Source organism: Lactuca virosa, chromosome 1 (assembly GCF_052849685.1).
Source record: "Lactuca virosa cultivar CGN04683 chromosome 1, Lactuca_virosa_CGN04683_v6, whole genome shotgun sequence".
NCBI lineage: Eukaryota > Viridiplantae > Streptophyta > Magnoliopsida > Asterales > Asteraceae > Lactuca > Lactuca virosa.
In genome coordinates, this window is record NC_136426.1 from 243,196,696 (window position 1) to 243,216,945 (window position 20,250).

The following is a 20,250-nucleotide window of genomic DNA, read 5'->3' on the forward strand; positions in this document are numbered from 1 at the left end:
CTTTTAAAACACCTCCCCAAAATTCATCAGAAGCATCAGTTTCAATAATTAAACTGTCTTCAATGTTTGGAAGATAAAGTTTTGGAAAACTGATTAAAACTTTCTTTATCTTTTTGATGTAGTCTGTATCAGCATTTGACCAATGCCAGATGACATCTTTTTTCAATTTTACCTGTAAAGGTTTTCTCATGGCTGCAAGTTTTTCAATATATGTTTCAGCGTAAGTTAAAACACCAAGAAATCTTTGCAGTTGTTTTTTGTCTTCTAAAACATTTGGAAAGTCATGTAAATGTTCAAGAAGATGCTTTTGAGGACAATGAGTACCCTCATTTATTTCTAAACCCAAAAAATTAATTTTTGTTTTGAAAAGATGAGCTTTCTTTTTTGAAAGTATTATTCCATATTTTAAAATGGTTCTGAGAACCTGTGTAACATGAACATAGTGCTCTTGTTCATCTTTGCTGAAGACCATGATGTCATCAACGTATACAGTACAGAAACCTTCAAGTCCTCGAAGGGCGTTCTGCATGTGTCTTTGAAAAATACTAGGAGCTTGTTTAAGCCCAAAGGGTAGTACTTTCCATTGAAAGAGTCCATCAGGACATGTGAAGGCAGTGAGAAGCTGCGATTCTTCATCAAGTAGGACTTGCCAGAAACCTGACTTGCAGTCAAAACTTGAATACATATTTTTTCCTCGTAGAAGAGTCAAAAGTTCGTGCATATTGGGAAAATTATTTGAGTCTCCAATAGTTGCATCATTGATTGCTTTGTAGTTGACAACCATGCGCTTCTTTCCTCTTCTTTTTTCTACTTTTTTATTGACAAGAAAGGCAGGGGACATATGAGGGGATTTTGATTCTATAATTAGTCTCATATCAAGTAATTCCTTGATTTGTTTGGAGAATTCTTATCTATCTTGTAGAGAGTAAACCATAGGTTTTTCTCTAATAACCGTTTTGGGATTAATGAGCTTAATTGAAGCTTTCATCCATCCTTTGGTTTTATCTGGATCAATAGGATTTTCAGAACAAACTTTTTCAAGAATATCTTCAATCTGTTTGAACCTGGTAGTTTGAATAGAAATAATCCTTTCTTTATTAATTCCTTCTTGGGTTATATTAGTACCCGGAATTTGTTTTTCTTTAGATCCTTTTTCTTGAGTTTCGAGAAAACCTGGTTTTCCTTTGCTATAGGCTTCTGTGACCTTTTTTTATAATTACCATATCATTATTAAGATGAAAGACAATTCTATCTATCCATTGTATAAATGGTCCATAAACTTGACAAAAGTTGTTACCAATTATGATATCAATTCCTGAATTTTGTTGGTAAATAGTGGGAACGTTGAAATGTTCTCCTGAAAGTTCGAGATTAATATTTCTACAAACTTTATTTATCTTTATGGTTTCACCATTTGCAATAGTGGCACTAATTTCTTTGGGAGCATTTTCCCAGAGCTCATCCGGAATGATGAATTTGCTTGCAAGACATAAAGATGCACCTGTGTCTACAAAACAATGTACTCTAAATTTCTTATATCCTTTAAAGTTAAGGAAGGCAGAAACATAAATAGAGTTTGGATTAGTGAGATTCATAATAAGGGAATCATTAATCTTCTGGAGGTTTGCGCAAAAATGGTTAAACTCCTCCTCCCTAAAAAGTGGAGCCTGTATGAGACTAGTCTGAGTCATCCGTGGTTGATTCGTTTTCATCGGAATTTGATGAAGAATCAGTTTCAACATGAAATGTAAAGACATGTTGTATACCTTCATACTCCTCTTCAAGAGCTTCATAACCTCCATTATTAGCGGTTTGTAAAACCTTGACTTTGTCAGGGTATTTTTTTCTATTTGGACATTCATTGGCATAGTGTCCTTCTTCATTGCAGATCCAACATCTACATTTTTTCTTTCCTCGTGGACAGGAAGTAGTCTTCTTAGGTGATTCTTTTGAAGGTTTTTTGAAGTATTTTCCTGGTGAAAATTTTCTTTTTTTCTTTTTCCAGAAAGATTTGTATTTCTTTTTGTTTTTATATTTTTTCTTAGTATAAGTTTTCCTTCCAATATCAAAGTTTTTGAAATCAGAGAGAATGCTACAACAATCTTTACTTATTGTTTTGAGCTTTTGTTGTTTATATATATCTTGACAGATTCTATCAATTTCTTACTTTGCAATTTTTGTTGCATAAGAAAGACTGGTTTGCTGGATTTCTCCAGTAGCTTCTTTTTTCCATCTTTCAGTACAGATTTCTCCAATAATTGGAATTTTCATTAGATAAGCATATATCCATTGTGCATATTCACTTCTCTGGGGAATATCATATAAATATGATTCATACATACATGTGTATTTGTCGAGAAGACTAATATCATGTAATTGGAGTTTTGTCATTGAAACTCTTGCTACGTCAACTTTCTTATTAATGGTAAAGTCTTTATTAGAAATATAATCAAGACCTAAGAAAGTAGTGTATATGACATTTATGAGATTATCAAAAAGATCTGAACCATGCAAATCTTCATTCCAATTATTGTTTCTTAGGAACTTTTGCACAATTCCATCAGTTTTGTGTTCTAAAAGTAGAAGAACATTTTTTGCTTTTTCAAATTCATCTGGGTTTGTCTGTAAGATTAGTGAAATCTCAGTAACCCATTTTTCTACAACTCTTTCTCTGAGTTTTAGATCTTGGATACAATCAATATTGAGTATATTGATCGTATTGGGTCCTTTGCTACTATCTGGAATACCATTGTGTACAGGCATTTTGAACTCATATTTCTTTTTATTGCCTCTTCTTGTGGCTGCATAAGAAGATTCTGCTTCATCATCTTCCATATCTAAATATTCGAACTTAACAGTCTTTGTATTAGTTTTAAAGTTATCTTCTTGTTCTGATTCAGTATCATGTTCATCTATTTTAGTCATTCTAAAATATTGATCAAAAAGTTTGGGTTCTTTTTGATACAATTCTTCGCATTCTTTAGTTTCTAAAGATAAAAGCTGAATAAGTTTTTGGTCAGCCTTATCATAATCTTCATATTGAAGGTTAAAGAAATATTTCTCAAGTTTCTCAGAGATTGTTTCTTTCATTTTTGCTCTTTTTTGAAAATATCAATTTTCTGGGAGTCTTTTGAGCTTCCTAAGTCAGGGTTTCCAATACTAGGATTGGGAGGTGAGTATTTCTTAAGACCTGAATATTTTCCAAGTTTGGTTTTTTGCTCTATGATGGAAATATTCTTGATGTGTTCAAGAATTCTTTATTACAAGGGCAAGAGTCAATCTTTTCAGATAACTCTTTAGTAATGTCTGCAATAATTTTTGCAGATGCTACTTCCAACTGTGTAGTGGTTACGTATTTATTGACTGTTAAGTCAAAGTTTATGATCAACCCATCTATTTTTTCATTAAGGAGGTTGATTGATCTATTGAGCTCGGGAATCGAGGTCATCCTATTAGTTGTTTTAACTGATATTGTATATTAGTGATCTTAAGGTTGTTTTCCTTAAGAGTGCCTTCAATATTTGCCTTTTTGGCGACTTCTTCAACAAAATGGTTGTTTTTTAAAAAGTTTTCTAAAAGAATAGAATGTTTGTCAATAGACTGGGTTAACTTGATAGTTAATTTATTTTGCCTTTCAATAACTTCGAAGAATTTTTCAAAATCATTTTTATCAAGATTGTTTTTAACCAAAAAGGCTAAATCGTTTTTAAATTGGTTAAAAGGTATTTTATTTTTTGAAATATCTTTAGAAATATCTTTTGAAATACCAAGGTAATGACTTATTTTTGAAGTTTTTAAGAGACATCTTGCAATGATCTGGTTGAGATTATTGCAATGATTTACAATTGTTTGAATACCAGCTTTTCCAGAAGTAGAGAAAATGTATTCTTTCTTTTTAGTATTGTCGTCAAGAGTTTTAATTTTTACTGTTTTACCTTTTTTATAAAAATGAGGAAAATCTATTTTATTACTCATTTATAACTTTAGAGATTTGTTTGATATTCTGACGTAGACTATCAATTTTTAAAGACATGTTTCTTATCAAGTTACTATCTTTTCTTTCTGAGCTTTCTCCTATATGGAGTGAGTCCATAGAAATTCTTGGTCTAAGAGTTTCTCCTAGAGCTTTTTTGTTTCTAGCTATATTTAAAACCCAAAAGTTTTCTTGAGGATTTATGTCGCAGAATTGTTTATCTTTGACATGGCCTATTTCTGAAAAGACATCATCAAGTTCGATGTACTCGTCTTTCTTGTAGTTTATGCTATGGTGACTATTGGTTAGGGCATATCCTATGAGATAGGTTATGGTGAATGATTTATCACCTGGGTTCATAAGGTCACTTCTTTCAAAGTGATGTATAAAAGATAAAGTTTTATCTATATTTGCAGATTTCAAATCCAGAGCAAATTTTGGATAGACTGAAAACATAATTTTTTGGTAAGCAAGGTTTCCCCTAGCAGCACCTAAGATGCAGTCCTGTCTGTCAGTAATTTTGTTGTCAATTAAGGCCATTTTTATGGGAGAATTTATTCCTGCTTGGAATTGGGATTTTATCAAAAATTTTACAGCTCCGATATGGACCATTCTTATTTTTGATCTAATCTCAACTGGAATTGGGACCTCTAGGTCATTGCCACAGCGCGCTTAACCAACTCAGCCAGCCAATCCCTTGTGTCATCCCTTCGAATTTTTAAACTTAACATCTTATTCTCGCATCCAAGTTTCGCAATTTGACAAAATCAACCCAAAAATCAATTTTCTTTCATTTTTAAATTACATTTTCAACCAAAAAAAAAATTTAGTTTTTTATTTTTGACTTTTATTTTTGATTTTTTTGATCTAAAATTTTGACTTTGACTTTTAAGATTTGACCTTTGACTTTAAACTTTGACTTTCTCGTTTAACTTTTAAATTTTCAAATTTAGCTTTTCGGTTTGACTTTTAAGTTTGACTTTTCAAGTTTGACTTTTTAAATTTGACTTTTAGGGTTGACTTTTGAGGTTTATTGTCAAAAGGCTTTTTTTTATAAAAATGAGTTCCTCATCCATTCCGGTAAATGAAGTTTCATGTTCTCCATCTTGTGCTAAAACTATGAAATTTTTGCGAGAATCAATAGAGTTCATCAAGAGAGAGAATGAGGACTTAAAATACGAAGGATATCAACTCAGGAAAGGACAGAAACCCCTGAAAGCTCAATTAGAAACCAAAATCAAGGATTTCCGAAAACTCCAGGAAGATTACAGCAACAAGTGTGAAAATTATGATTACATTAAGAAAAAACTTGTTGCGGTAACTGAAGAACTTGACGCTTTGAAAATTAAGTGTGGAAAAACAGATATTAGTTTCAAAAATTACACTACGTCAAGTAAGACAGTCGAGTCCTTATTTGAAACCCAATTAAAATTCAAAGATAATCAAAACAAAGGTCTAGGGTATGATAGTGTTCCTCCCCCTTTCGATCATAACTATGCATCCATCCCTATGACACAGGAAGAAATTGACAGGGAGGCACATCTTCAATATGGGAAACCTGCTGTGGTTGTGCCAGAAAAGGTTTAGGTGAACGTTTCTAATGATTCTGTTACATGTGCAGGTAAAGTAGCAGAAGATGAGAACAGGGAGAAAACCATTGAACAAACCAACATCTCCTTGAGCTTTGAATCCGTTGCTTCGAACTCAGTTGCTTCTGATCAACCTGCTGTTGAGAAATACAGGCCTCCAAAACAAGCGAAACCGACTGCTTGCTGCAAGTGTGCATGTGGGAACAACTAGAAACAAGGCAAGGGTACGCCACCAGGGGCAGGAAGAAACAACTCCTACGTGAAAAAGCAGACTTGCTTTCACTGTGGAACACCTGGACACATTGCCAGAAATTGTCCTAATCGTGCATACGTTCCCTACTATGCACAAGGGTGGCAGAACGCGCCAAGAAGGAGATACTTCAAAAGAAACCCCTCAAGGTCACGTTCAGACAATAGCGACTGGAACGCGCAAAAGGCGAAAAATCAAACTCCCAAGGCCAACAAATCAACTCCCAAGGGCAAGAAGGGAATGCCGGTCCAGAAGCCAATTTCAAGAAATGCTCCAACGAAACCAAAACCGGCTAGGTCAACGTCATCTCGACAACAGACCTCAAGTTCAAAAGCAAGTACTGAGCCACCCATCAGATCGAAAAAGAAATGGGTTAAACCCAACTACAAATGGGTTCCAAAGGCTCACTCTCCCAAATCTTCTAACGATTCTAATATTTCTTCATCTTCTGTTTGTGATAAGCAGGATATGTCGTGGGAGAGAGTTCCTTGCAAGGATGAAAAAGGTCAACCTAGTTTCAAAATGGACTGGGTTCCAAAGACCAACTAATCCCGCTCGGTGTCGGAACAGCTATGGAGGCATATCATCAGACTTCGGTTTGTTGATAGTGGCTGTTCCAGGCACTTGATAGGAGGCATCTCTCAACTGTACAACACTCGGAATTTTGTTTGAGAGTATGTGTCCTTTGCGGGAAGGGAAGAAAGGAAGGGGTCACTCATGGGGTATGTGCTTAACGATGTGAAGAATTTTCGGATCTTTTCTGAGATTATGCGTGCTTTTCTCAGACCTTCTGGATGCAAATTCAATCGGTGACTTACGGTTTGAGTTTTCTTCTCTATACTCCTGAGTTTTTCTTAAGCTGATTTGCTTTAAAGACTAATTTTTGTTTTAGGATAGTTTAAATTTGCGCATTTACTTTCGTTTCTCTCCTATGCACAAATTTAGGGGGAGAAATAAAAACAAAACAAAAATTAAAAAATTAAAAAATCCAAAAACAATAGAAAATCAGAAAAATAAAAAATATAATAATAATATTTCTCTGTTAAGTGACGGTTTGGGAAGTGATATGAAGTTACAGTGATAACGGGCAGTCTAAACCAGTGTAAGGGACTAAATCTGAATTGTCTAGACTCTGTGTTCAAAGTGCTGGTAGGCACGAAGGATTTGACAGTGTGGATTTAGATAGGATTGTTTGGACTGACCATACGACGCTCGGGTAGATTGAGCAGTGAGATAAACACGGGAACCCACGGGATACACTAAATTAATACGCATCTAGAACTGTGGCTTAACTTTTCCTTGATGTACGGACTTATGTCCTTAATTCTGGTTCTGATAAGGCGACTTGGGGATTCTGATAAAGTAGGTCTGTAGGAAATTATTTTCTTGCTTTCTATCTGTCAGTCATATGTTGCTTCCTCTGCGTGATTGGAAGAGATCCGACCTGGACTGCAACATATGCAAATCTATTTCTCTGCATATTATATTTATGAAATTCTTCCTATCTGTTAGCCATATGCTGTCTCCTTTGTGTGATTAACAATCCGACCTGGTTCACAACATATGCAACCTTCTACTTCTCAATCCCTCTAAAAACTATAATTAATAATACTCTAAATCTATCCTCTCTATGAATAATTGTTTACTCACCTAAAGTAAGGAGTCCTTAGGAAGTTCTTGATAACCAGGGTATATCGGGAAGTGGGGAACACGTTCTAGTGCAACTAAAATTGAACCATTTAGAGGTTGTCTGTAGATCTCGCTGCTTAATTTAAGTGGACAACAATACCCGTGGTTGTCGTCAGCTAAATGATTTATTTAGAAAAATTTGTCGATATCATTCGTGTTTAAGTGGACCACAATACCGGCAATTGACCAGATCTATTCATGAAGGTGAAGGTACCGATAAACGAGTTCAGACTGTCTCACAACTTTGATCCCAAATATTTTTGTTTCTGGTAAATTTGTTCATAGTTTTCCTCTATGCACAAATTTAGGGAGAGAATTAAAAAAAATTAATTAAAAATTAATTAATTAAAAATCAAACAAAAATCAGAAAATTCAAAAATCAAAAATATTTTTTGTGTGCTAAGTTTTCTTTTAGTTTTGTTTTGTCTTGAAAACTGATTTCAGGTATAGATAAGACTCATGGAGACTCTATCGAGATTTTCTGAGCCAAGGCTTCATCCGTGATCATCGAAGAATTCGCATTCGAAGGAGCAAGAAATGAAGACTATTCTTCCATCATTCAATCTTTCAACCTCAGAAGCAAGGTGAAGCTGTTCTTGAAGATTATGTGACGGATTGCATTGAAGTCTCCTCAATCAGTCTGCTGCTATCTTGTACCTGCTGAAGTGATCCAGAAGATTAGTTCTCTCGGATATTCTCTCTGAAGATTCTCAAGCTGAAAGCGCTATCTTTCAAGAATCTCTACATCAAGCCTCCTCACCCAATGTGCGTTCAATGTAAAATTCTGAAGAAATGCCCAACTGCTCAAGATGAAGTCTTTCATAGAAGATTCATATGTTCATCCTGATGCTGTGAAGAAATTGAAGATTAAAAGCTGAAGCCAAGCTCCCATTGAAGATTGACAAGAAGAGCCAGCTACTTTTTAGGGGGAGTTTGTTGGGTTAGTTAGAAAAGAAAGCTATAAACCAAGGGGGAGATTGTTGGGTCAAAATTTGGTTTATACTTTGCTTTTCTAGGAAAATATATTTTTCTGTAATTTTGTGGTTGTGTACGGCTGCACATGTGTGTGTGCGGCCGCACACCCTGTGTACGGCCGCACACGCGTGTGCAGCTGTACACTTGTGTGCTGCTGGTGGCCCATGTCTCATATATATAGGGTGAGGAGTGTACGGCCAGTAGAGATAAATAGGAGAGGAGCATATTGTAGAGAGAGAAACAAGAGAGAAGAAGTGTGTGTGAGAGAATCTATTGTAAGGAATTTCATTCATATCATCAATACAATCAAGATTCATCTTCTTCTTCTTCTCCTCTTCTATTTGATCTGAAATCATCCAATTGATTGGGATTCTGCACCATCAATTGGATCTGATTGATATACAAGCAATTTTGGGGACTTACAACTCTGTTCTCTTGACTCTTGCTTGTATGATCTACGATACGAAGATTCCTCAATTACTCAATATTTTCACCTTCTTTCTCGTATTTGGCTTCAACTTGACCATTTTGAAGTCTATCCATGGAAGTGTGCAGATGATGTGAAGACCTACAAATATATGGTAGAACAAAAGCATACAATACGGTTCCTCCTTGGTCTCAACGAAGAATTTGATGTTGTACGTAGCCGTGTAATGGGATCTCCTCCGTTCCTAACTACCCGAGAAGCTTTTGTTGAGCTTCGTCATGAGGATAGTAGGGAAAATCTAATGATGCCAGATACCAGAGAACAAAATTAACTCTTCTTCATTGTTTACAAACAGCTCCAACTCAAAAAAAAAAAAAAAAAAAAAAAAAAAAAAAGGTCAAGGACGGTCATGGTGTGAGCATTGCAAAATTCATGGTCATTGGAAATCCGGTTGTTGGAAACTCCACGAAAAACCAACAGATTGGAAACCATTTAGTGCTCGACTTGATAAAGAAAGTTGTGCACACCAGGCTACCATACCTAAACAAACCAATTAGATATTCAAAACCCCAAAGATCAAATGGAAGTCTTAAAACAAATGATTGGCAACAACACTTCTAGTACAACTATTCCAAACATGTTATCCGAAAAACCATGGATCCTTGACTATGGAGCATCAACTCACATGACCTTCTACTGCAAAAAATATGCCTTCTACTTTAGAAAATCTTCCCTCGGAAGAGAATTTGTCTTTTATTTCTAAAAATCATTCTTCTATTTTAGAAAACCAGTCATCTATTTCCCCTCAACTCAACAACAAGTTTTGTGTCTATACTAGACGAAAACGAAGTATCCAAGTAAATACCGACGTACAAACGAGCATTCATCATGATCCTAAGTCGAACACCACACCGGTATTGAAAGATTTAAGGTAAGGTTGGTGGTTAAAGGCTTCAAAAAATCCTATGGTATTGACTACCTCGAGACTTATGCCCTGTTGCTAAATTGAACTCTATTCGAGTCCTTCTGTCATTAGCAATCAACCGGGAGTGCTTATATCAACTTGACATTAAAAAAACCTTCCTTAATGGTGAAGTTGAAGAAGAAGTTTATATGGAAATACCACCTAGATTTGAAAATTCAGGAAAGAACAAGGTGTGTAAACACCACAATTATTGTACGGACTCAAACAATCTCCTTGTGCGTGGTTTGGGAAGTTAACAAAGGAAGTCACTTCTCAAGGTTATATGTACAGGGACACCTTGTTCATTAAGAAATGTTCACATGGAAAAAATTTATTTGCATTGTCTATATTGAAGACATCATCCTAACAAGAGATGATTCTGAGGAGATAAAAAGGTTGAAATAATTTCTTGCCTCAAAATTTGAAATTAAAGGCCTTGGAAATCTCAAGTACTTCTTAGTCTTGGACGTAGCTCGATCCAAGAAAGGGATTGTCATTTCTCAGCGAAAATATATCCTCAATCTTCTCATTGAAATTGGTTTCTTGGGATGAAAACCTACTCAAACTCCCATGAATCCCTCAAGAACTTCAATGTTAGTGAAGAAAGGTCTCCGGTGAACAAAGAACGATATCAAAGATTCATTGGCAAACTAATCTACCTCTCACATACTCGACCTGATATTGCTTACTCAAATGCTTACTCTGTTAGTATCAACATATGAATGACCCAAATGAAGATCATCTTAAAGATGCTCACAGAATTCTAAGATACCTAAAAATGACTCCAGGAGTTGGTTTGTTATTCAAGAAAAATGACACCATAGACATCAAAGTCTACACGGATGCCAGCTGGGCAGGAAAAGCCACATATCGAAAATCAACTATAGGTTATTGCTCATATGTTGTAACTTGGAGAAGTAAAAAGCAATCGGTAGTTTCTCAAAGCAGTGTTGAATCAATTTGTGAAGGAATGTGGTTGCAAAGACTCCTTGACGACCTTGGTGTTAAAAAATGTGAACCAATTTTGATGTACGTTCAGTGATAGTCAACCTGCTATAAGTATTGCAAAAAATCATGTCTACCATGATCGTACCAAACATATTGAAATTGATCGTCACTTCATCTCTGAGAAAGTTGAACAACGCATTATTCAACTGAACTATATTGCTTCACGATACCAGATTGCGGATATTCTTACCAAGGCGGCTATTCCACAGACTAATTTTGATGAATTAAATTCCAAGGTTGTATTGTTTAACATTTACAACCATGTAAATATTTTATGATATCCTTTTCTGTCAACAGTTGTATTTTAGAATAGATTTAAGGAAATTATTGTGTATTTATTTCTTCCTTACTTAAATAGGATTAGCAAATATCTTTTCCCTGATTTTATGGTTTCCTTTTTCTGGTTTCCATCTTATATATGTACCCTCTTTTTTGGAAAATAAGGTATTCATAAATTCTTCATCATATCTACCATATTTCTACACTTAGGTGCTGTTTGTTTTTTTGAAGCAAAAATCCATAAAATCTGTGGACCACCTTTGCAACCCTCTGCAGTAGAAGAGGTGGATCAAACGGTTGCAGACTGTAATAAGAAGCATGTTTGTTTTTTTAACATCTGCATGCTGCTGCAGATATTAAAAAATTAAATAAACTAATTTTATAATCCGAAAATATTTTTTTAATACCGAAAATTTAATAATGTATGACATTTTGGCAATAATTTATGATATTCAGCAAAAAATAATGATATTTTAACAAAAAATAAAGATATTTTAGCATAAAATAATGATATTTCATCACCAAATTATTATTATTCAATATAAAAAAAAGAAAAAAAATTCAACAAGAATAAACAAAAAAAAATATGAAATAAAATTTCAGCAATATATAATTAATATTTTAGCAAGAAAAAAAAAGAAGAGGTTGGAAGAGGTAGGAAGAGACAAAACAAGTGATGCGCCAAGAAGAACACGTGCAGATGTTTTTTAATCCGAAGACTTCTGAAAAACAAACAGCTGCGAGATGAAAAGTGTTGCACGTGTGCTGCACCGCGCAGCAGTAAGAGGTTTGAAGAGGTTTTTTCCAAAAAACAAACAGCACCTTAGTCTAGTTACTAGCGGAGAAAAAAAGAATTACACATGCATGTATTTAGGGTTAAAGATGAAGTCAATACAAGCAAGAGGTACAAGGTCAGATTGTTGATGGTCAGATTGTTGATGTCATCTTGCTAGCTGGATCCCACATCCGACATACCGGAGGTCAATAAATTGAAGTAGTTATCCAAATGTGAAGGCTAGAAGCACACCTATAGGGAGTCATCTGGGACTCTCAAAAACCATTCACCAAAGACGAATGAAGACAAAGAAGAAAATGTTAAAGTTCCTTATGCCTTAATATATGGAGTTTTATGTATGTTATGATATCGACTAGGCTAGATATTGCTCATGGAGTGCGATCTGTTAACATATTCATGTCAAATCTGAGAAAGGATCATTGAGAACGAGTTAAGTTCTTTTATGCTACATAAAAAGAACTTCTAGGGTAGCCCTATGTTTTAGAAGAAAGAAGGTAGTCTTGGAAGGTTTTGTTGATGTAGATTTAAGAGGTTGGGTAGATTCATGGAAAAGTAAAACAAGTTTTATGTTCACCATTAGAGGTACAACCATCAGGTGGATGTCCACGTTACATGAGAGTGTTGCTCTTTTAACCACATAAGTTGAGTACATGGCTATAGCATAATATATCAAGAAGCTTTTAAAGATCCTCTGATCTCAGTTAGAAATGGAACAAGAAGACCATTCCCTATATTGTGATGCCCAGATTGCACTTCACTTCGAAAAGAATCAAATGTTTCAAAGCATAATGAAACACATCCAAATAAGGTACCACTTTATATGAGAATTGATAAATAATGGTACAATAAATCTAAAGATAACTCTTAATATGAAGAATCCAACATATATGTTTACCAAGGCGGTGGCTATAGAGAATGTAAAGCTATCTATGGCTTCAACTGGCCTTCAGAGATACTTGAAGATAAGGCACAAACTAAAGATAGAGAGATGGAGGTTATGCAATTCAACTTAGGATGGTAGCAGATTGGTTAATCGGCCTCCAAGTGGAGTTTTTTTGTGTTGTGGAGCCTAATCACCCTTTGACCTCATTGCCACTACAAATACTAAGCATGGGGTTCCGCTCAACAACTCATAGTTGTGGTGCACAATGAGAAAGTTGTGGTGCAAGGGGTAGAAAGCTTGATCCGATGACAACGTTTTTAGGCTTTGCCACACCACTTAATTTTCTTGCCATTAGTTAGAGGGTGTGGTTCGTAGAGTTTTTGAATTGAAAAATAAATAAATAAATAGCCTTTGTGATTGGCTGGTCAAAAAAGAGTCAAAGGAATTAGATGGAAGAGATGCCAAGTTAGGCTGCCGAGGCCAAGGCGTGGTGTGCGCCCAGGCCACTTAGCCTATGCCGAGCTCATTGCCGAACGACTCCCTCTCGCTTAATACACACACAAAATAAAAAAATAAAAAATCAGTGACCAGATAAAGACTAAACTTATAATTTGTGGGGCTAACCCATATAAAAATTAAACATAGATAAGATAAGGACGTCACATAACCGGCTCCTAAAAACATAAAGCATGACTAAAAAAAGGCTTCAACAACTGAATATAACTACTAAGACATATACGATAAGATCAACCTAAAACTTGTGCATACTACAGCTCATTTTATCTAAGATTAATGCCACCACATCCATTTTTAAGACAAGATGTGGAACTCAAGCATAAATATACACAACACAGTTACACATGAAATTTCAGAATAAAGCATTACCTCATCTTTTACCTGAGAACACCATAGCTCCAACTTTGTTAAACCAGCTTTCACATATTCCACGTTGCTCAAGCTACAACACTTTCCATGAAGAAGAAGACTGCAGAGTGAAGATAATTGCAAAAAGAATACTTGATGATAGGAAACCAAGAAAATTATAGGAAAAAAAAAGGAAGTCGAGTAACCGAACACCTATTGAACAGTTGCACATTGATATATGAGAAATTTTGAGAAAATATCTTCTGCACAATTATGGGAGGCACCTGAAATGAAATTAGATGAGAAAATTTAGCAAAATATATCCACCAATTGAAATCCACTTTGATACAATTTTTAAAAGTTTGGTGATGTTTGTATAACCGAATCATTGTATCTATGTTTATCTGTCAACATATGTCTATATTTTTCTGGAAAAAGAACTGTGCCAGGTATAAGAGGTCATGTATAATCCACATACAAAATTGTCTTTCAATATGTGGAGAAGAGAGTTGAGACGATCAACAATGCCTTGCCAGTTACTGAACTGAAAATCTTTGTTAAAGGACTGTACAGGTTTTATCACTCCCTTGGACGTTTGTAGAGTCTGCATTTTGACAAATATAAACCGATATATATGCATCATAGGTAATATGGGAAGTCAATTAAATATAGGAATATGATTGCATGGTTATAAGTGAGGATGTATAGAAAGGTCAACTACCTGAATACTCAAGGCGAGTAATGCTTCCAACTCCTTTTTCAAGTTGTCACAAATAATGCCATACATTTTCTCTACAAATATTGTTAATTTTTGCACGAAAGCATAGGCTGGGTATTTGGCTTCAACTTGTTGTACTACGTTGAGTGCAGCCTCAGCCTCAGAAAGGTCAACAGAAGACACCGACGAATGAAATCCCTAGATATATAAGTAGAAAAGCACATCATGGAACATAAATATATAAGCTGAAAAGACAAAACCAATATAAAAAGATTGAAAACCAATACCATTGGATTTCTTCCAGATAGGGAAGTTCCAGGTGGTTGTCCTGGAACTGAACTTGCACTATGATGTTTTAGACTTTTTTGGACTAAGAATAACAGAGTAGATACATTTGATAACCAAAACGCTATCTGGTTGTTGTTATTTTGACCCTGAAATAAGGTGAACCTTCGTTTCAATTGAAATAATTCAATAAATTAATGTTTTCATTTTTAAACTGTAAGTTGCAAATCAAAAGAATAAATACTAAGAGGACATAAAATAAGGATGATTCAGTTGAGGAAATCTCAATTTAGTTTTAATTTAACTCCATTTACCCAAAGGGGAAAAAATATCCACCCAGAAACACAAACACAAGAGGGCAAATTGACTGAAGATATATATATATATATATATATATATATATATATATATATATATATATATATATATATATGCTTTGTTCACCATTGTCTAAGGAATTACCTCAGTTGCTGAAATAATAATCTGAACAATTTGATCAAATAAGGTTGTTTTTTCTTCTTCAAAATATTTCCAATGGAGAAGGCATTTGTATAGGGTAAATGCTGAAACAGGTTTGCCATGACTGAATCTGTTGTCTTCCATAACACACTCAATAAGGATAGCAACACTATCCTGCAGAGAGATTTAAACTCATATCAACAATATAAATCAAATCCTGTAATAAGAGAAAATAAGGACAAATAAATGATATCTGGAATCAGAATATTTCACATTTAGTTCTAATCCTTTAATTCCCTTAATTTCTTTTAGTAGTTTTTCCTATTCTTGTATTATTTGAATTTCTATGATGAATGATAGTTTTCATTCTTGTATATGAAACTAGATTTCCATAAAAGGACTTACATGAATACCAAATGCTTCCTCAATCCCCATAACGACTGTGTCCATCAGAGGGCGATCTGGTAAACTGAAACTAACGCATTGATAAGCAATTTGTGTAAACTTATCAAAAGAACGACTAGTAATAAAGTCTTTAATATCGGGATCAATTATCTTATGTAGTTCGTTGTGATGGTATCGGCGGACGAAATGCATCAGAGACTGTGGCCTGTCATTTGTTTTTAAATAAACCAACATCCCACTCAGCATTTCAAACATTACCACCCCAAACGAGTACACATCTGATTCTTTACGGAGGATGGCACTTTCATGGTAAGTGGGATCCAAGTAAAACAGGGTACCCGCAGCTTTTGTGTAAATTTGGGTTTCTGATTGATTCCTTGGACCAACTCTTGACAAGCCGAAATCACAGATTTTTGCAACAAAATTGTCGTCTAGCAATATGTTAGCACTCTTGACGTCTCTGTGTATTACTCTGTTGTCCTCCCCAAGACCCGAGTGAAGATAACTAAGTCCTCTTGCTGCCCCTATGCAAATCTTCAGGCGTTGCATCCATGATAATCGATGCATCTTCTTCGGGTCTTGGAGATGATGATCAAGGCTTCCATTGTAGGCATATTCATAGACAATAATCATCTCTTTCCCTTCATCACAGTAACCGATGAAGGAGATGATGTTTTCATGATGGAATCTGGAAATCATCTTAACCTCATTACGGAACTCATGCTCTCCTTGGTAGCTATCCTTATCTAGGCGTTTGATAGCAGCTGTGCGGTTTTGCCAACGCTCTGAGAGTTCTCCTCTATAGACCTTTCCAAATCCACCACCTCCAATACATCCTTTTGGACTGAAGTTTTTTGTGGCTTGGATGATCTCTTTCAGTGGGATTAGAAAACTTTTAAGGTTAAGACCTGAAAAAGACATTTGAACCTATCATGAGATTCAGATTGAACTACTATATAACTTGTTGGTAATGTATTTTACAACTATTCAGAAAAATTATCCTTACCTATTGATAGGTAGATTCTACATACAGTCTAATCTCATGTTTTTTCTTCATTTGGGTTTCATTTTTAAATAGTTTTCCACCATTTACATTTTCATTTTCTGCCCAGATTAATTAACAGAAAAAAAATAAATACAGAATTTTTAAGCGTTTATTCATTAATAAATTGTTGGTGATTTCTTAGATAATAGACAAATTTAGTTACGCAGTATGGCAATGCTATTTAAATTTCTCTAAATTTAATTATGACTTGCTATGTTATTTTATTATATTTTTTAAATTTTGTTTTTTTTATACTGTCTCAAGCTTAAGCCTCGTGTGGCAAAGGGAAAACGCTTCCAGGCACGGTTCCATATTTTTACCTTGTCCATGAGAAATGTTTATGTAACCACTTAGATGACTTATAAACATTAGCAACAAAATGTTTAAAAAAAAGTGGTACCTTCTTCATTCATTGCCCCTTGAGTAATAAGAGAATTCACATGGCTAGTTGTTGTATCATGAGATGCATCACTGTTCTTGAGTTGAGGTAGCATTTCTACAAGATTCTGATATTGTTCTGTGGATATGTTTGGAGTGGATACAATATTCTGAATACTTGATTTCACATCATCTTGCTTGCTTTTAGTAAACTTAAAATTGGCTGGGAATCCAATCAAAAGATAGCATTGGGCTTTTGAATGTCCATTTTTCTTGCATTGATTGCATGCAAGAGGCTTCTTATTTTGAATGATTGAACTTGCAACAGACATGTTCATAGTAACAACTTCATTGGTGAAACTTGAAGGTAAATTGATGTTCAGTTGTTGTTCTTCTTGAATGATCATTGAATATGCAGTAGCGACAGAAGGCAAGGGCTTCATCATCAAAATTTGACCTCTTATGACTTTGTAAGAGTCATTCAGTCCCATTAGAAGCTGAATTAGCCTTTGATCTTCGAGAAACTTATGGATTCCTGCAGCAGTTCCACAAGAACATGCAGGCAAACCTTGAACAATTCGCAATTCGTCCCACATTTTTGTTAATTTTGTGAAGTAAGAAGAAAAATCATCAGAATTTTGTGATAAGGAGTAAAGTTGTTGATGAATATGATAGATCAGTGCTCCATCATATTGCTCATAGCGCTGATTGAGTTCTTGCCATATCTCATGTGCAGATTGTAACATAAGCACACTGTCGGCAATATTCTTGCTTAATGAATTGAGAATCCAACTTATTACCATAGAATTAACTCGATTCCAAGAAGAATAAGATGGTGAAGTAACAAGTGGCTGAGCTATTGTACCGTCGACAAGTCCGAACTTGTTCTTGGCCAAGAGAAAAATACTTATTGATCTCTTCCACGCAGAGAAGCCGATTCCATTGAAAACATTTGATACAAGAACTAGATTTGGATTATCAGACGATCCAAGAAATAGGGGATTTGATGAGTTGAAGACATCTGGATTGTCAACGGATTGAGACATATTGATGTGAAATCAATATGTTAGAAAGAAACTGAAGCGGAATTATCAATCAAACAAGAAGATCAGATAAAAAATGGTGACAGAAAATGAATCGGAACTCGCTCTAATGTTGAAGTTCGAATTTTGAGAGCAAATAGAGAAAAGAGATTTGGAGATCTTTTTGTTGCTTACCAAAGTACACGGAGAGAAGTCAGCTATATTGAGTGAAAATAAGATAATTGGGGATTTTTTACTAGCGCATTGTTTATGTTTTCCATTTATCTCCCTATTTTATTATTTTAATAAAACAATAGTTTTATTCTTTTGGCGTTTTATTCATGTATTATTTTATTAGACATTTTAATTAATATATATTTTATTCTTCTTTTCTCATGTGTTATTATATTATATCAACTAATTAATATTTTCCACTTGTCAGATTATTAATTTCAAATTTTAAATTTTAAATTTTTCATTCTATCTATATTAAATTAATAACATTAAAATAAAATTAATACAAATTATAAAGTGATATAATTTCATATATTTATTTAAATCAATAATTATAATTTAATATAACTAAAAAAATCTTTTAATTAATAATTTATTTAAAATAATTGATTAATAACTTTGAATTTTTACTATAAAAGTTTAATTAATTTTGTAACTCTAATTCCCACGGATAATAAACTAGTTATCAATATACAACTATAAAATACGACATTTAAATTTAAAAAAATATATAGTTAACCCATGAAGAAATGCAGCAAAAATAAGATATTTCAGTCTAAAATGTATGTATGAATATTCACCACAAAAAGTCAATGGTGGCTGTTGGAAACTTAACTACGGCATTCAATTTAAATTAATAGTGACGGTTGTTATTTGACATCAAATATTTTACAGAAAGTCAACGCACGGACTTCATATACCTTCTTTTATTTAGTATTAGGTTACAACTTTTCGAAACCACAGATAAAAAATTTATAAATTTTATTAAACTAATAAAATTTAAGTTATTTTGTTTAAACTTTTGTGTCGATTATTTAAAATAAATATATAGTTTTATCTGAATATCCGTTATGTGCTCAACAAATATAATTTTTATTCAAAAGATCTTTCATATAATATAGCTTTTTTAATTAATATAAGAAAACCCATCATCCAAACTATGTGACATATGTAATTTCACTTAATCTAACTCTTGCATGCATCTTATTTGCACACAGGGATCCACACAAATGATAAACTTAGTAAAGATAAATCTAAAGCAAAATAAATACAACTCTTTGAAAATAAATACACAAATGATAGACTTGGTAAAGATAAATTTAATGCAAAATAATTCTATAATTCTATGATTTATCTTTTTTAAGGTATATAAAATTGTCACGTCATTTAAAAACGTCATGACTCGTCAACGCTCGTCATGCTTTATACTTGACCTTGCCACCAGACACACATCTCACCTTATTTAGAATCTTGATAATTAGGCAATGTATTCACTCAAATGTGAACGGATGTGCCACATTCATTCTATTGGAGTAATTGTTAGTTTAGGAAATTCATATATTCATATATTATTTACTATTACCACAAGTAATAGTGGTTGGTTTATTAAAAAATAAACTTTAACAACCTAATGCCCGTGTTAGTTTATTAACCCTTTTTATTTAACAACTTTAAGCATGTCCATAAATTCTTGTGGTGCAGCAGTGTTCCGACTACTATATAATCAAGTCTAACTCATAATTGTCATGCCATAGTAGCTGTTCAAAAAAAAATTGGCATGCCATAGTTCGCTGAATAAATAATCAACGTAAAAGTTTGTGTGTAATAGAAATCCAATGCGATTAAATTGCAAGTTTCAAAAGCTAGATCGAAAATACTTCTAGCCACTATCCAGCATCAGTTTTTTTAATAATAAAAAATGAAAATTGAATGATCAAATAATTTTGGAATATGTTAAAACACCTAGGATTCAGAACATAATCACAAGGGATAATGACTTAAAAGGGTAATATATTTTTCGATTTGTACACATTTGGTCACTGAGTTTTTTTTCGTCCACATTTACCCCTTCAACTTGTTAAATTGTATACATTCAGTGCTTATGACCGGCTACTCCAGGTTACCCGGTAAAAATGACTTAATAGGATAATATATTTCTCACTTTGTACACATTTAGTCCTTAATATTTTTGTAATAAGTCATTTTTTTTGTACTTATGAATGTTTT

General features: G+C 33.9%; 1 protein-coding gene across 4 annotated transcripts in view; it reads right to left on the reverse strand.

Annotated features, from left to right (window-relative positions):
* The window catches only part of LOC145165645 (uncharacterized), a 61,291-nt gene extending 43,082 nt beyond the window's left edge, over positions 1 to 18,209 (reverse strand). For 3 of the 4 annotated variants that reach the window (XM_079084428.1, XM_079084445.1, XM_079084454.1), the window contains exons 1-8: positions 17,010 to 18,209; positions 15,565 to 16,472; positions 15,163 to 15,333; positions 14,703 to 14,849; positions 14,419 to 14,613; positions 14,176 to 14,301; positions 13,911 to 13,981; positions 13,719 to 13,818 (exon numbers count right to left, since the gene is read on the reverse strand). In XM_079084428.1, coding sequence (XP_078940554.1) covers positions 13,719 to 13,818; positions 13,911 to 13,981; positions 14,176 to 14,301; positions 14,419 to 14,613; positions 14,703 to 14,849; positions 15,163 to 15,333; positions 15,565 to 16,472; positions 17,010 to 18,033 — 2,742 coding nt within the window. In that variant the 5' untranslated portion in view covers positions 18,034 to 18,209. The remainder of the gene's footprint in view (positions 1 to 13,718; positions 13,819 to 13,910; positions 13,982 to 14,175; positions 14,302 to 14,418; positions 14,614 to 14,702; positions 14,850 to 15,162; positions 15,334 to 15,564; positions 16,473 to 17,009) is intronic. The other variant, XM_079084436.1, reaches the window with a different exon arrangement.
* Between the last annotated feature and the right edge of the window lie 2,041 nt (positions 18,210 to 20,250).